The sequence below is a fragment of the Euprymna scolopes genome, chromosome 3, assembly GCF_053919585.1.
Source record: "Euprymna scolopes isolate OS-2025 chromosome 3, ASM5391958v1, whole genome shotgun sequence".
NCBI lineage: Eukaryota > Metazoa > Mollusca > Cephalopoda > Sepiida > Sepiolidae > Euprymna > Euprymna scolopes.
In genome coordinates, this window is record NC_136484.1 from 107,516,043 (window position 1) to 107,529,620 (window position 13,578).

The following is a 13,578-nucleotide window of genomic DNA, read 5'->3' on the forward strand; positions in this document are numbered from 1 at the left end:
AAGCTGTGCATACCTACAGACAACTTCCCTTTATATAATAAAAAGATGAAAATAAAAAGAATAACATTGTTTATGATGCGATACATTTTCTCCCAATAACACAATGAGGTTCTTAACTTAGTCGATAATTTGATCCTGGTTTTGAATCTCACTAAGCCTAATCACACTGATGAGATTAAACATAGGACTATGAATAAATATATTTGATATATCAATAGGTTTCACTATAGGTGGATCACTTAAACAATAATGATTTCCACTTGGCATTGAAGCAATGCTTTTTTGTAAGAAAAAAATTGAACACTTTTCAATTATGAGTAACATAAAAAAAAAGAATACCATCATTTATAATGCGTACAATTTTGCGGACTAGCATTAGTATGTTCTTGGTGACCAGTTATCAATTAGAAAAAACTGACATCTAGGGGGCTACTGTAAATTTGGGGCCAGATTTAAGTGTGGAATTTTGAAGCAAGACGTTTTGTTCATGTTACATTTAAGTTTCTGCATGTTGGTACGGTCATGGAAACAAGGAGCATGTAGGGAATTCCAAACGCAAGTAGTTTGAGGAAAGAATTTTTTAGAGTACAAAGCTTTCCAGCAGCTGGGATCTTTTACAGTAAAAGGGGTGGGATCTTGTTGTTTGTCAAAGTTGATTACATTTCCCCTGTAGTTTCTGCCATAAATCAGTCACTATCATAAGTATTTTTAACCTATAATTAGAGCCATATTATTTTTATATACGACATAATCATGTTGACGCACTAGTTCTTGTTACATCACCAAGTAATGTTGAGCTTGGTCGGTACCAGACCATTGACTATTTAGGAATAATAGGTGCTGTATGGGAGAGGATGGCAAAAACCTTCCTACAATTTTTTTTAAAATAGTCCTGAAGATGCCTTTAACAAGTAAATGTGATTACACAACAAAACAATTACCCTTCCTCTCTTCAGTCATAAATTTTGTACTCAACCATGTGCTAAAGCTCTTCTGAGTGAGTATATAATTCTTTTATTTTGATCTATTTAAGAATATATACAACATAGTCCCATTATATCACCAAAGTTAAGCAACATTAAACCTGATCAGTACTAAAATGGATGACCATTTGGGAATACTAAGTGCTGTATGTGCTCTCCTTGGCATTGTTTTCAGCCATCCTGGATTTCTCCTTACCAAGCAGTGTTGATTCAAGACAGTTGTGGTTAGAGATTGCTTCACAATTGCATGTACAGCCACCCTCGCAGGGGGTATTCATTGTCTCTCAAGATTGAATGGAGGCGATGATATAAGAATAAGATATTAAATGAAAGACTAACACAATCATCATACTACCAAATTCATGGTCAGTTTTACCGAATCACATATTTATCTATGTATTAATAAAACTTGTATTACCAATTTTCATTATGTGTAGGAATTAATTCAAATGATTAAAATATGATTTAGCCTTAAATAATAGATGACAAATTGTGTTAACGTAAATAGGTTATATATTCGATGAATAGCTGAAGTGTATTTGCTTTAAAATAATTTATGTTAATGCTAATTAGTTTTATGAAATTTGTGGTTAAAATTGTATTCATGCAGATGTTAGTTTTTGCCACACAGGCTAAGGTTTATTTTTGTTTTGAAAACGTACACTTTCTGTAGAAAGTAAATAAAAAGTACATAACTTGATTTAAACCAAATACATATGAGATATTTGTCCGAAACATTTTTTTTTCTCTTTACCTAAGCATTTATAATATTATAGTGACTTAATCGCAAAGCAATTCCGACGAACACTAAAAAGCAAATGGTTCTAATTGCTTATCCTTCTTCCTTCTCCACTTGTCAATGTTGTTCTAAGCTATATACAAAGACGCAACATGGTCTCAGGTTTGGGTAGATGGCATCTACCCAAACCTGAGACCATGTTGCAACATCTTTGAATGATTATATGTCATTTTATTTGTTACCAACTATATTTACTCCATGTTTTCTGGGTGTAGGCATATTGCCTAATAGTGGGTTTAAGGAAAATAATTCAAAATATAGTCATGTCTATGATATTTTTTTAATACTATTTTCAAAAATTCATTTTAGTTTTCCCTTATTTTATTTTTTTATTTTAATTGGATTGAAATCTGAGATTTAAGCTTGTGTTACCATGATCATGATGTTTGCAGTTTTCTAGAACTTTTTTTACTATTTTTGCAAGGGGGATTATCCTCCATTCCATATGTATTTACTTGTAAATATATATCCATCCTGTCACACAAAAGTCTTCCCAATGAATAAGGAAAGAGAGATTGCAAATTTATTTCCATTATAAAATGTTTTTTCTTTCTTTCACTTTCTGCTTTCTATACCGATGTATATACTTTTTCTTTCTTTTTTTTTTTTAACTTTCCAGTTTGAGATGTTCTTTCTTTCTTTCTTCACTTCCACTAACGGTTTTGATATCAAAATGTCTGAGGTTATTTTTTTAAATATCTAGCAAGTGTTCAGACCCTAATCATCCTATTAAAATAATAACAAAACAAAAAATAAATATCAGAAAGATCATCAATTAGAAAGCAAATAGCAAGTCAGACAACCCCCACCATCTGAAATCAATTCGGTAGAAAATCCTCTATGTTATAATAGAAATCTAAATTTTTTGAAATCCAAATGTTTAACATTTACTGAATCAAAATATTTAAGATTTAGTTGGAAAGAAATAAAAAATAAATTGAAATTTCTTTGAGTTGTGACGCCATTACATCATTCTGCAGAATGTTGCAACAAAATCTGACTCTTAACAAAAAGAATACGAAATAGAAAATAAAAACAAAAGTTTGATTTATATCTCACTAAAACTTTCTACACACGCAACCAACACTGAGAAAATTAGTATCGTTTGAAAGCTCAATCTCTCGACCAAATAATATCAAAAAAATTGTCCAAAAACATTACTTCTTTCACCGTCAACTAGGCCTTTTTTTACAGTTTTTTTTGTTGACATTTTTGCAAGTCATTCAAGCCTCGTGTGAACAATGTTGCATAAAACAGGTTATTTCGAACGCCAATGATGTCACAACCGCAGTAGGCACATCGATAAGACCGTTTTCTTTTTTTCACTTTCTTTTCCTCTTGCGTGATAGGAGTTCGAGCCTGCCTACTACTCGTAATTTTATTTTTTGCACTCGTATGAGTACTCGCTGCTATTTTGAGTTGTTTTGATTCACTTTTTTGGATGGGGCTTTGGTTGCTCAACAAACCCACTTACACATATCTCAACACATCCAGGCTGGTGCTATAATAAAATCTCAAAGGTGGTGTTTTTGTTTCTTTAGGTCATCAGAAATGATAATATAAATATAAAAATCCTAAATTACTAACATATTTCTATGATTTTAATGAATATTAATGCGAACATTGGCAAAGAATTTTTTTTGTTTTCACTCATTGTTGATAGAGGATGTACACTAGTTTTACATAAAGATGGTTCCTAAGATAAGAAATTCTGTTAAAGGGACATGTTACGTAATCATCTAGAGATGTTTTCTTGATAAAAACATTCACTAGGTTGGCGTCAGGAAAGGGCATTTGGCCTGTAAACATCTTGCCTCGACTAAGGAAATAAGTTCTAAAGAAAATATGCCAATTTCAGGTTATGTAGTTTAAATATTGACCTGACCAGAAATAGGTTAGTTTGAAAGTCCATTTCTAAAAGTTGTAAAACACATGTTAAACTAATCATGATGCTCAATATTCTTATGCATTGTAGGATTCAACACATTCAATGTACTGCTAAACAAGGAGTGTAGAAAGTTAACCTTGGGTTTCCTTTTAACAGCCTCATAACTTTCACTCCCTTTATTTTATCCTTTAGTCCTCACATTCTATAAGTGATGCTTCTGACAAAAGGAGAAGAATTGCTGTTTTCTGGGTCGGAATCTATCCCTCTCACATTTATTGTTGCCTGTTTTTTAACCTTAAAGTAGTATTTTTTAGCTTTTTACATGAAGTGGCTTCATACTTTGTCTGAAGCAATTTCCATACAAAACAAAGAAATAATAATAAATAAATAAATATATAAATGAACCAAACAGACACTGGGTTTCTCTCTGCACCAAAGCTATCCGAGTATAGGTCATTGTTGAGATGGTTTCTTTTTGACTGTAGTATATTACACATCATGTGATGCTTTAGGAAGTTTGCTTTCCCAGGCTTTATCTTCTCCCATTGAGAAGGAGGTAGTTTATTATTAATCATCTAAGGCACTCTACCAAGGCATTTTTTCAGGCCAGAGCGCTCTTTCTCTAGAGCACTGGCTCTTCAAATCTTACTTTCCAACCCTTGTGTCGCATCATCCCACTGTGGGAAGGAAAATAAACAGAGATAAAACATCCCCATACAAATATACTACTACCATTGAATTTAATAGACTTGTTCACACTGTTTACACCATTTGATAAACAGCTTGCTTTCAGAGGCAACCAATTTAAACTTTATGTAATTGCAGCAGAATATTCTTTTCCAATTTTCATCAGTCCAAACAAAGTATGTGTTTACAAAAGCTAGTCTAGCCTTTTTGGTCTATCTTGTTGATGAGGGGTCTGGCATCAGAAGAATATGCAAGAAGCCCTGCTTCACATAAACAATAACAGTGTCTGGCAAAACATTTTTATGCCGAATGCTTCAGTCATTTGACATGCAATGCCTGCTGCCATAGCAACATGATCAACTATAGAGATCCGTAAACATTATTTTGCCAAAGTATCATTTTATACATTCGGTCTAGTGTTTTAAATTAATGGAGTTAGCCAAAGCACAGCCACACTTGAGTAAAGCACCTCCAAGTTAATCCCAAGTGCACTCAGTACAGTTAAAGGCTCAAAACAATCAAAGGAAGGGAAACAGAGAGGAGATGTACCGGACAACACTAAATGGTACAATGAAGAATGGTCTGGTATCAGTAGAGACACTCCTGGGACAAAAATTTTGTACTACACGGAACATTTAACAGCCCCAATGGCAAAGACAACAATCAAGTTATAACAAAGCAAAATCATTTTCAGTTGGCACACCAGTGTTTGCTCGGAATTACAGACCTGACCAGACAAACCAGATACCTGGCATAATCTGTAAAATAAAGGGACAATTCCTGTATGCTGTTCAAGTTGGAAATCAATTCTGGGTATGGCACAAAAACAAGATACGTCCCAGATACACTGGAGACAACCTATGACACAGGAGAAACCATTCCATTCGACATGGACACATCAGTTTCCCAATCTTATTCCGATTGTGAGCCTTCAGTCTGATGTAAGTTCTTTATGCCCCTTCACATTAACTTGAATTATTATCTGCTTTTCCCTTTACTATAATGAGGGAAGTAGTTTGGATATTATTAGGACATAAAAACCAATTACAGAAATAATAATATAGTATTTTTTTTCTTGTGTCTAAGACATCTCTTTCTCTCTCTTCCTCAATATCCGATGAAATCACAATTTGCCAGATCAAGCTATTGCGCGGTCCCTAAAGTGAAAATTCCTTTTTACTTCAACAAGAATTCACCCACACAAAATAGTGCTCATTTGCATAAGTGAACTCCCATCATTGCACAAAAATAACAAGATTCTATTCTGTAAGTGGAATGCTCTGGGTTCAATCCCTAATAGCACCACCATCAGTTTTTTTTTCCCTTATAAACCTGAATGATAACTGCTACAGATATCTTTTTTCTAAATATGTTATTTGAATTTACTCAGTGAAAGATATATTACCAAATAGGTGAGTTTCAGTTAAATCTGGCAATTAGAGAAAATTAATAATTACAAAACTAAAAACATACCTTAATTCAGAAGACAAATAAAAGCGTGAACATTCATATAGAATATAAAATAAAATATAACCAAAATAAAAATAGGACAAGAAAATAATATCTTACTTGGATCAGAAGCTCATATCGTGGAATCCGCTGAATTGGTCGAACGATCAGATCTTTCATCGAAAGTTTACTGCCACTGTCTTTTTGGCATTGCTGAAAGGATAAAAAATAAATTGGGTTTGTATTACTATACACATAAATTCAAAAAAGTTGTCAAAAAACAAATATATAACATATAAATGTTATCAAAGGCACGATAAGTTACTTTTCTACCTAACTGGATAATTTTTTTGTGTTTTTATTTAATGTAACATGTTTATTCAGCTCAAAAAACATACAGCGTTTACCGATGTATTGGAAAATTAAAAATGGCACTGGACTTTCTGTTGAACATGGTAAGTTTGGGAAAATGAGTTCAAAATAAAAAACTATACTAAATACTGTTAGAAACTCTCTCAATATATGATACCGCGACATAGGTTGACATATATTCGGTGGGTTTTTAACAGTATTTTGTATAATTTTATTACTATGAAGTACCAAAACGAGGAATTGATTGAGACCACTACACCAATGAAACTAATGAGTTGGAACAAAGAACGGAATAGACCAATCAGAAGATCACAAGCCATAATAGTATTTATAGAAAAGACTGAGACTAACAATACCATGCCTGTGAGAAAGAGGAAGCAGAGAAGAAGAAAGGGTGTAACCAATCAAATTACAGATACGTTTCTGCACTTTATCAATAACTCTCAAATGGAACAGAGATTCTCCGACCCAAATATGTCAACAGTACTCCATACATGGTCAGATAGTAAATTTTTAGAAGTAGAAGAGAGCTTCAGGTGTGAAAAAGTGTTTGAAAGAATAGAGAACCAACTTCATGAAAAGCAGAGTATCTCAGAAAGCAAAGGGACATGTCTAAGATAAAAAGACATAAGCTGAGTCTTTTTCTAAAGTCTTGTATTTATGTTTATGCTGCTCATTTTATTTCAGTATAACAAAAAGATTCATTTTTAATTAACACAAATAATACATTTCGGTCGATATAACCTCCGATCTTCTTCAGTTGTGAAAATCACACTCAAGATGAGAACAGTAGTCTGATGAATCCAAATAATATGAATAATCAATCCTCATCTCAAAAATTCAGAAAAGAAAGTGTATCTTTAAGAATCTTTTTTTAAACCTTGTAATATATGTATTTGAATGGAACTTTACAAAATTTAATTTTTTATAAAGAACTGATTAAAATTTCACTTTTGAAAACCCTTATAACTTTATAATTGTATTGACAAGGTCTTTTTTTGTTCAACTTGTATTTTTTTTTTTTAAAAGAAATGAACAAAAAAGCTGAGTTATCAATTTTTTCTGTTTGTTTCTTTATGTTAAAAAATACAATTTGACCAAAATATGAAAAAAAATCTTGGTTCATTTTGCAGCTGACAGTTTCATACAAAAAAGGGTGAAAAAAGTAGAAGATAATCCCTGATAATATCCAAGATGCATTTAAAGCAAACTTAACACTTAATAAGTTTTCTTAAATATTTCTTCTATCTACAAGGTTGCAGAGATGGAGTCTGTGTCATACTCATAAGAAGGCCAGGAGTCAGAGTCAGATTTTTTTTAATCTGATTTCTATGACTAGTATGGAAGACTTTGAAATACTGAGTTGTAGTCGCATATTTGGGAATTGTGTCCAAGAAGTCTAAGACAATGAAAATGGACGAAAACTGTGATATGAAGAAAGTATATCTGAATGGCAAAAATATTAAGGATGTTCGGAAGTTTTGTTACCTTGGTGATATAATTGTAGCAAAAAGTAGAGCAGGTGTTAGTATGATTGCAAGAGGAGGTAGGAGTTGATGGAGTAAGTTCAGGGAACTTCTGCCATTACTATCTAGCAGAGTGTCACCACTTATATGATGAACATGTAATGAGGTGACTAAAGTGACTTTAATGAGGAGGATTAAATCTTGACAGTATAGGGAAATGTACAAAACAGGAGACTTTGATGGTATGGCCATGTTGAAAGAATGGATGAGAGTTCTTCAATTAGTAAATGTCGAACAATTGATATATCAGAACCAGTTCATGTGCAAAAAACAAAAAAATATGGGAGGAAGTGATAAAGACAGACTTAAGAGAAAAATAGATAAATAAAAACCTGTTACGAGATCAGTTAATTTAAAAGTCAATTTCTAAAAGCAATTCAAGGCATACCAGTATCTAAAACAGATGTTAAGCCAAATATGATGATGATGAGAAATATATAATTAGTAATTTTTAAGATTTCAATTCTGTCTTTACACCACAAACCTTGCTTTGTTCATACACCATTATATAAATGTCTGTCTGTCTGTCCGTATGTATGTATATATATGTGAGTACTTCCACCTAAAAGTTAAAAAAAAATAAAGAAAAAACCCCCACAAAGCTAGTATATTCTTTACTGATGTTTCCTTGAACGAATAATACCTAAAAAAAAAAAAAAAAAATTAGTTATTCATTGAGAATCAACTGAAGAATTGTTTTGAGAATTAGTTACTTCCGTATGTTTATTCTACATTTCATTCTTTACACAGGACACAAATTATTTTTTATATTTAAAGTAAAGATGATCTTGGCACAATTTTTTTAAAATGCAATAAAACCATTACAGAATTTGTCTTATTTTGAAATATCAGAAATCTTACATACTTTTTTAAATAGAAAATATTACATTAATAGTAAACTAGCGGGACCTGTGATATTATTGTAGCTGTTTTGTTAAAACTGCAAAAGTATTTATCTAAGCTAGCAGGGACGCCCGGCATAGCCCAGTCATAAAGTATGCTTAAGCATATTTTAATTCTTGCAGATTTTGTATATATTATTATAGAGAAAATATTACATTAATAGTAAATAATACATTTCCCAACAAATAAAATAAATCCTATGACAAGAAATCAAAATTAAAACCATAAGATCTTCAGTGTGTGGTTCTACCAACTTATTTGAACTTTTTGATAAATAGTTTACAAAATTACTTAAAATAATTAACGTCTGTCTGTCTCAGTCAGTCACAATTTTTTTAACCCTAATTAATAATCCTAAGCACAATGTCTTTAAACGTCATAAATACACTGTAGAATTTGTCTCATTTCAAAATATCAGAGATCTTCATTACTGTTAGAAATGGAAAAAATAATAAATAATGAATTCTGTATAAATAAAACGAATGCCGTAACCGAAAATCAAAACAGAGATTTTCAGCCTGAGGTTCTGCAAACTGATCTATTTGGACTTTCTTGTAAATAGAGCTTAAAACACTACCTCAACAAAATAATTATAGCTTTAACGTGACATCATCGAGTTATGATTTATGTCATATTTCCAAACGTGAATTCAAACATTAACAGAAATAAAAAATAAATAAATAAATAAATGGGTAAACATTAATAGGATTGGAAATTATTTTAATAGTTTAAAATAATTCATTTGGCATTAACTACGTATTATATGCAGTTCTTTCAAAATTCTATAATCCTCACATTTTTGCAAAAATATGTGGCCAGAAATGGGGGGGGGGTACAAGAGTACAATGTAGCTGCAACATTACTTGAAAATTTCCATGGTTGTATTTTTTGACAGGACGTGTAATTTTGTGCATCTAAAGATACTTTTGACATGAGTTAACTAATCCGATGCCATGTTTTTTTTTGGTTTTTTTTTAACAACAAATAAAATAAAATACCAAGTATATTACAAATAAAGGCTACACTACTTTAAATACGAGACTGTTTTGAAGTTTGTTTGTGTTAGCTGACAGCATATTTGCAACAAAGCAGACGTGCATCGTATAAATAAGCTTAATCATTGTCTTTGATTCTCTCCAGCTATTACGTAGACATGTTTGTATATGAAACACAAGAGATACAAGTGAAATCATGCGATCCAGATATGCATTTGATATGGAAGATTTTTTTTTACCAAATACATTGCCATACATGTGTAAACGACATGCCTAACAAGGTCTATACTAATAGAAAAGATATGTCTGTCTGCATTAAATAACTATTTTTTGAGGTTGTCAAACCTAGGAATATGAAATTTAATAGGAATGATCTCATCATACCTATGCATGATTTTTTTTTTATTTATGAGTCACTACTTATAAGGGTCAAAGACCACCCAAGAATAAGAGTTAATGATTGCTAGTTGAAAGATGAACAATGTCATAGGATTACAAAATGAAATGAAGCTACATTCACCATAAGCAGATTGAGTTGGTTTCCTCCAAAGGAGAGGGTTGCTAGGAAATATTAAATTCATAAACAGTCCCCAGTCGCATGATGACATTAGGTTTTGCAGGTTTTGCATAAAGGTATCAATATCCTCCCACATATCGTACCTTGTACACCTGACTAGTTGCCCATATGGGAAAGACCTGGCTAAACGTTGCTTAACTTTGGTCATCTAACAAAATCCAATGTGTCAATGTAATTCTGAGAGGATGATTAATGGGGTTAACTAACTTTGATTAATTGTTGGAATGTCTATTGAAATTAGATTTTTAAAGGACCAGATGACACACATTTACCTGTACTTTCTTATAAAGCCCCCCTCCCCTTCCGTCCCAATGAAGCAGTAAAGTGTGTACCATCCTTTTTTATGGGTGCGAGTCCTGGCTAGTATGAGCAGCACTCTTTCAGAGATGAAAAATGTTTGACATCACTTTCTGAATTGTATCTTATGTGTTTGCTGGTGACATTTCATCTCAAGTATAACAATCTGCATGCTGTGCCGAATCTCCTCTATCCAGCAAACCTTTCTTACACAGCATCTGTGCTGGCTTGGTTACACTCTTCGGTGTAAGCAAACCAAATCTACCAGAAAAATCAATCTGGTTCCACTTAGGGGCTGGAAGAATCGGTGTAGTGGCCAACTTAACGTGTGGCTTTAAAATGGTGTAGCAGGATGCAGAACTGATTATCTGTCCACGTATCTATGGTGTTCGTCAATGGAATCAAGATTGTCTCGTCTGTCGCTTAGCCTCAACATTGACAATGGACCACTGTGCTTGGTCAGTCCTCATTTGGATATAGTGAATTCATTGGAAGTAATGAGCTCAATCAACCCAAGGTGAATGTAAATTTAATTTTATGAGGGCCCCAAAGAAAATATTTCTAACACTCATATTAATGAAATTTAAAAAATACACAAAATTATTAGGGGAGTTCCAAAAATAATGCCTCCTGTTTTTTATTCCACCTGAATGGATCAGGCAGGTATTGCAAATTGCATTGTTATGATGATTGAACTTATGCATTGATAGCCTAAAAGTTTCATTTTTCTGTTGCAGATATCGACAGTGTGAGACTCTAAGAAAGAAACCCTGTCGTGGATGTGCATCAGAAGCCGAGAGCGTCACTGAATTCTCGGCAAAAGTGGATTGAGAATGGTGGTGACTATGTAGAAAAATAAATTCCGGAGCACAAAATGTCACTCATTTTAATAGCACCACTCCTGCATTCATAGCTCTTCAACTTTTTCAATTAAAAAAAAAATCAGAAGGCTTTATTTTTGGAATGCCCAGATGCCCATGCACAGCTATCGTTCATCGCTGACAAAAGTGCATTGAGAATGGTGATGATTATGTAGAAATATAAATTCTGGAGCACAAAAGTGACTCGTTTTAATGGTACCACCTTGCCTTTGTAGCTCTTAAACTTTTTGAGTTAAAAAAAAAAAAATAGGAGGCTTTACTTTTCAAATGATCCTCATTTTAAGATTGTAAACATTTTAGCAAACTTTAATCATTAACTTCTTATAAAGGTATCTACACCGAGATAGCATGAAAATCTATATTAAAAATCTTCTTACCTCTGATTTTAATATTTAAACCAAAGTTAAATTGCATAAAATCATGTTAATTCTCAAAATTTGGACAAAAGCAATCAGCACAAGGTACCATTTTGGCTTGATATCTGCAAGGAATAGATTACGTAGCCTCCAGCAACTTCTCGTTAAATAATTGGCTGATATACCACACAGTCTCTTTTTTGAAGGTTAGGGGTTAGGGTCTCAGGCTCTGTAACTACACAATCTTTCAAAACCAATTAGAAATGTTTTCCTTGCTCTTGTAATGTATTGATAATAATATGAGGTGTAAATTGCATAAGAAAGTAGATTCATGAGACTTAGATTGCAACGTACGAGTAGATATTATAATAAAATAGATTCATTATACATAGACAACAAACCAAAATGGCAACTCATCACTATTCTAAGTTCATAACTTCAGATGTGTAAGTTTTATCTGTTATTATACTAAAACTGAGTTAATCAACGTTTGTTTCCCTTAAGATTTTTCCCCAGATATTTTAGTCCCACAAGATATATATGTATTGATTTTTTATTTTATTTATTTGTTTTTTGTGTAGTGGATAGAGACACTGAGTCTCTACACTTCCAGGTGAGCATTGTCTGAAGATGGTGGTTTCAATCCTACCCAAAAGAAGGCTATAAGATTAGTTGGCCAAAACGTGGTAAGACAACAACTATGGAAGGCAGTAATTACTAGGGATACAGTTACAAGACTCAGTATTCTTATCCTGTCGTGGTTAACCACCTGAAGAAGGCCAGAGGAATAGTTGGCCAAAACATGGTGAAACAACAACTATGAAGATGAGGATAACAGTAAAAAAAAAAAAAAAAAGAAAAAAAAAAAGAAAATCACTACACAAATTATAATCCATCCATAGCCTTGAGCCCTTGGAGGGGCATAGGCTATCTACAACTTTGTAGATGTTTTTGTAGCAACTGAGTTCTAACCTTCCCAGAAGGTACATACAGCGCCTAGCCTTCCCAAATGGTCACCCATCTGGTACTGGCCAGGCTCAACATTGCTTAACTTCGGTGATCTGGTGAGAACCGGTGTGTCAACGTGATTGTGTCGTACACACAAATTATGAAGGATTACAAAAAAATAAAAATAAAAAATAAATAAATAAAATAATATATATATATATATAGATATATATAACCACAAAATATATGTTAAAATATAAGGGACCACTCTGGTTAGGTACAAAAAAGAACCAAGAACAAACCCATTAATATTCCACAGCAGGGGCTCCCTATACGATCAGCAATAAACTAACTCCTACTTCTGAAATAGGAGAAAATGCCTGGGAAGGTGCATCTAGAACAGAGCCAGACCATACCTTATCCCATCCTAAAGAAAGGTGTGGCATGTCAAGTTAGTGCCTATGTTATCAAAATGATTGCCAAGATGAACAATGGCTTATCTAAAAAAAAAAGTGGCTAGATGTTAAAATTAGGTTTATTGTTAGATCTCGATATGGCACACAAAATGATGTAAGAGTGGAAGAGGGGATTGCAGTCAGGACCTACCTTGTTACAATACAATACAGGAATTAGATCTGTGCAGAACTGTGATATGCAGTTACAAAGAAACTGCTGGTTTAAAAGTCATCTATGAAATGTTTATATTAAATACACGCTGCACCTACCCAGCATTTTGAAATTGAGTCGTGTTTTTCAAAAATAATTCACTTTAATTGTCCTAATTAACTGCAATTTGTAATTGTAACTCACCAAGTAATCCATCTCTTGCTAAGTTTCTATCTTTAATAGTATATTACTTGATTCTCCCCCCACCACCACTTTTATTTTATACAGTATCTATAACTCTCGACTCATTC

The 13,578-nt window shown here is 32.8% G+C and overlaps 2 protein-coding genes across 4 annotated transcripts in view; one reads left to right on the plus strand and one right to left on the minus strand.

Annotated features, from left to right (window-relative positions):
- LOC145258048 (uncharacterized) overlaps nt 1–13,578 on the plus strand; it is a 201,533-nt gene that overhangs the window by 132,311 nt on the left and 55,644 nt on the right. The gene's annotated exons all lie outside the window — the stretch shown is intronic.
- LOC145258031 (rho guanine nucleotide exchange factor 17-like) overlaps nt 1–13,578 on the minus strand; it is a 577,357-nt gene that overhangs the window by 96,942 nt on the left and 466,837 nt on the right. For all 3 annotated transcript variants that reach the window (XM_080115765.1, XM_080115768.1, XM_080115758.1), the window contains exon 6: nt 5,927–6,019. In XM_080115765.1, the coding sequence (XP_079971891.1) occupies nt 5,927–6,019 (93 nt within the window). The remainder of the gene's footprint in view (nt 1–5,926; nt 6,020–13,578) is intronic.